At 44.3% G+C, this 2,896-nt stretch overlaps 1 protein-coding gene across 1 annotated transcript; it reads right to left on the bottom strand.

Moving 5' to 3' along the window:
• Window positions 1-575: 575 nt before the first annotated feature.
• LOC147087226 (putative G protein-coupled receptor 139) lies at window positions 576-1,400 on the bottom strand. The gene has a single exon (XM_085978123.1). It carries the CDS (start codon window positions 1,398-1,400, stop codon window positions 576-578), a length of 825 nt encoding a protein of 274 aa, XP_085834249.1.
• Between the last annotated feature and the right edge of the window lie 1,496 nt (window positions 1,401-2,896).

Below are 2,896 nucleotides of genomic sequence, written 5' to 3'. Positions count from 1 at the left end.
AGGCTGGTAAGCAGTGAGCAGGGGGCGGGCGTGCCCTTGGCCAGGTGTCGGGCCTCCTCTTCCCCGGGCAGGGCTTCTCCACTCGCCGTCCGTTCACACAGTAATCGGGCCTTTAGCTGCTGACCTCCGGACTTTTATCTGCCGCTGCCACTCCCCGGCCTAGCTGCTGGGAAAAACAAAACCTCAATGGCGGCAACCCATGCGCTAGGGAAAGATCCCGAGCGATACAGTGCTGCCGTCTTTCTGAGGGGCCTTTCCCCAGCTTTTCCCTCTGCGTTGGTCTTTGAGTGGCGCTGCTATCTTTGTCTGGGTCACAGCGACCGCAATCTTAGTGCAGGCAGGATATACGCTGCTTCCGGCGGCACTTTCTGGGCGGCCATCTTTTTCTAGGGCATTGGTGCCTTTCCAGAGGGGCTTGGCAGATGGCCGTGCACCTTGCAGAATGACCAGTGCAGACAGTGTGTGAGTGAGCGTGTGAATGTCCCCGATCACCAGCCCTTGGGCTGCCCGGGGGTGAGCGCTCGCAACAATATCAAGCACAGGGACCTCTCAGGCTGCAATATCTTCGCTTCTTCTCACCCTTTAATTAATTTTACAATTAGAGTAAAGGGATATTTCCCCACATTCTTCAACTGCTCTCTGAACATAGTCTGGGTAACGGCATAAATCCCAGTGTTTGTGCAGCAACTCAGCAGCTGCAGCATCAATCCAATTTCCATTACATAATCAGGTAGATATACAGACTCATAGCCCATAAAGTACATTCGGCTCCATATAAAATACACCATAAACACTGCCCATAACAGGATGAAATTGCTCGAGATAACAAGCAGTAAAATTATGGATTTCCTGCGGCTCTCCATCTCTGGGTCTCTTGGATTGTCCCCACTGCTGGAACCCCGGAGTCTCCTGCGGGCTCTGCTGGCCAGTAAAATGTGTCTGACGGTGACAGCATTGAGTAGCAGAATCAGAACAAATGGGACACACGGGGTGAGAATATAATGAAGGAACTCGATTGCTCCCCAGACCCGTGAAAACAAAATATCCATTGTTACATCACAAAACCAGGGGTCGTTCGAAAGGTAATACTCATTTGTGAACATAAAATACCAGAACATGTTCTTTAAAGCGCTCAGCACAGTCACTGTTCCCAGAACCACAGCTGCCGTTTTCTCGGTGCAATATTTAATTTTCAGCTTCTGGCAACAAATGGCCACACATCGATCAAAGGTGAAAGTGACGGTGAACCAGACAGAACAATCTGTGGCTGCATAAAGCAGGACGGCATGGATATTACACACGGGGATGGACGCCAGGAAATCAAAGTGATCCACGTAAACAATCGGAATGTGCCTCAATATCAGGTCGAGAATTACGACGAGTAGATCCGCCGCTGCCATGGCCACCAGGTAGTGAGTGACACATTTGGAGAGACCGCACTTTCCCCGAGACAGTATCACAATCGTCACTAAGTTCACTGTGAGGAAGGCAAATAAACAAGGGAAATTATACATCAGGCTGGGAGCAAGAAGAGCAGTTTGATGGAATTCGGGGTGAAATCTGCAAAGCATTAGCGACATTCGATTATATAATCTCATTCTATTATCTGTGCAGCTGACTATAGGGTTTATTGTAACAATAATCGATAATACATAGTGCAATTAATAAATTAATGTAACATATGTCTGTTCAATGAGAGATTAAATGATAGATCTACATTTAGCCCAGCAGATAAAAGAACCAGCTGAGGTACCAGGGACACAAAGGACCAGAGTCTCTCAGAAAGCCCTTGGTCCCGTGATCAGTCACAATTTGGAGCGGTGCAATTCGCTTCTCTTGACCCTGTGTTAGGAAGGGGGAAATCCCACTTTGATTCCTGCTCCTGGTTCGAATATCCATTATATTAATAACTGAAAATGAATGCAATGGCAAAATACAGAAACTGCTAACTTGGCGTGCAATAATTACAGGCAATGTAAAATGTACGGATACAATTTCACAATGCTTAGGTAATAAATACAGGTTGACTGCAGTTATACAGATCACTGGGCTGTCAGAAGTTTTATAAGATTGAACGTTTACATATTTGTTGAAATACACAAGTTGTTGCTCATTGAAATGAATATTTTCCAAATAACAGTAAGAGGAATCATTGACCAGGTAATGCCCCACTAAATGCATTTATCAGCATCAAAATTAGAAGCCTTAAACCACAGGCAAAGGGCCGCCAAAAGCTTTTGCAAAATATCTAAACACAAATGGAAGAGATTGTACTTTTACACCTGTTGGTTTCCAACATATGTGAAGAAAATTAGACGAGAAAATATCAGAGAATGTTCTTATCCTCAGTACTTTAGTTACAATCAGCTGGGATTCTTTATGCTGAAGTACAACAGGAGGCAATAGAGAATCACTCTGGGACTCACTGATAGATCCACTGAACTGTGATAGACGGGCATGGGAGCCAATAGTACATTCAAAACAATGATGGGAAATAATAGTATTGAAATCTGGCTGAATAAACACTTTCTGAGTATATAAATTATCCTTGTAATTCTACTTTAACAGCAGAAGCAGTGCCGCTAGTTCAGAACTGCAGATGATGGGAGATGAAGGAATGATATTTCAGATATTAAATGATGTGTATATGATCTGCCAGGATTTGTGCCTGTGACACTGTAAGTAACTATACAGAGCATTAAATGAAAACAAAAGCAAAATACTGCTCTGACTGGAAATCTGAAATTAAAACAGAAAATGGAGGAAATACTCAACAGGTCAGGCAGCATCTGTGGAGAGAGAGAGAGAAACAGAATTAACGTTTCAGCAAGATGGCCTTTCGTCATTAGGTGAAATGTCTCCAAGACCAAGAGAGCATTCTTCTGATCTGTTACAA

This window comes from Somniosus microcephalus, unplaced genomic scaffold (genome assembly GCF_052327205.1).
Source record: "Somniosus microcephalus isolate GS21.2 unplaced genomic scaffold, FLI_Smic_1.0 unresolved_chr6, whole genome shotgun sequence".
Lineage (NCBI taxonomy): Eukaryota > Metazoa > Chordata > Chondrichthyes > Squaliformes > Somniosidae > Somniosus > Somniosus microcephalus.
The sequence above is the reverse complement of the archived record's forward strand: the minus strand, read 5'-3'. Positions and strand labels throughout refer to the sequence as shown.